Raw genomic sequence first — 633 nt, forward strand, 5'->3', positions numbered from 1 at the left:
AGCCCCCCACCACTAGCTCCAGCCACCCCACCAACACCTCCATCTAATCCCCCTGTTACGCCTCCATCCTACGAACCTAATGATGAATCGCCACCACCTACATTAAATTCCCCTGCCATTCCCTCACCACCTCCATCAAGCCCAACTGTGGCACCTCCTATGAACCCGACTAATGATCAGCCTCCTCCACCATCGTCGTCATTTAGCCCCCCACCAATAGCTCCAACTACTCAACCACCTCCCTCTAGCCCACCTGCTACACCTCCAACAGACTCAACTGATGAGGAACCTCCTACATCACCACCAGCATCCAGTCCACCAGCAACTCTATCAAGTCCTCCACCACCGTCATCGAGTACACCACCGGCTCCATCCATCACCACACCACCTTTGGCTAGTCCCCCTGCTACACCTCCAACGTACCAAGCCAATGACCAGTCCCCTCCACCTCCACCATCATATAGTCCTCCGCCATCAGCTTTAGCTAGTCCTCCACCACCATCACCACTGAGTCCACCAGCAATAGCACCAACCACTAGCGCACCTCCTCCATCTACTCCCCCATCGCCTATGTCTAGTCCACCAGCAACACCTCCAACAGACTCAACTGATGAGCAAACTCCACCACCACCA

General features: G+C 55.1%; 1 protein-coding gene across 1 annotated transcript in view; it reads left to right on the forward strand.

The window, feature by feature from the left end:
• The first annotated feature begins 6 nt into the window (after window positions 1-6).
• The window catches only part of LOC123181202 (extensin-like), a 2,666-nt gene continuing 2,039 nt past the window's right edge, over window positions 7-633 (forward strand). The window contains exon 1 of the mRNA XM_044593459.1: window positions 7-625. Within this exon, the coding sequence (XP_044449394.1) occupies window positions 160-625 (466 nt within the window). The 5' untranslated portion in view covers window positions 7-159. The remainder of the gene's footprint in view (window positions 626-633) is intronic.

Source organism: Triticum aestivum, chromosome 1A (assembly GCF_018294505.1).
Source record: "Triticum aestivum cultivar Chinese Spring chromosome 1A, IWGSC CS RefSeq v2.1, whole genome shotgun sequence".
In the NCBI taxonomy this organism is placed as follows: domain Eukaryota; kingdom Viridiplantae; phylum Streptophyta; class Magnoliopsida; order Poales; family Poaceae; genus Triticum; species Triticum aestivum.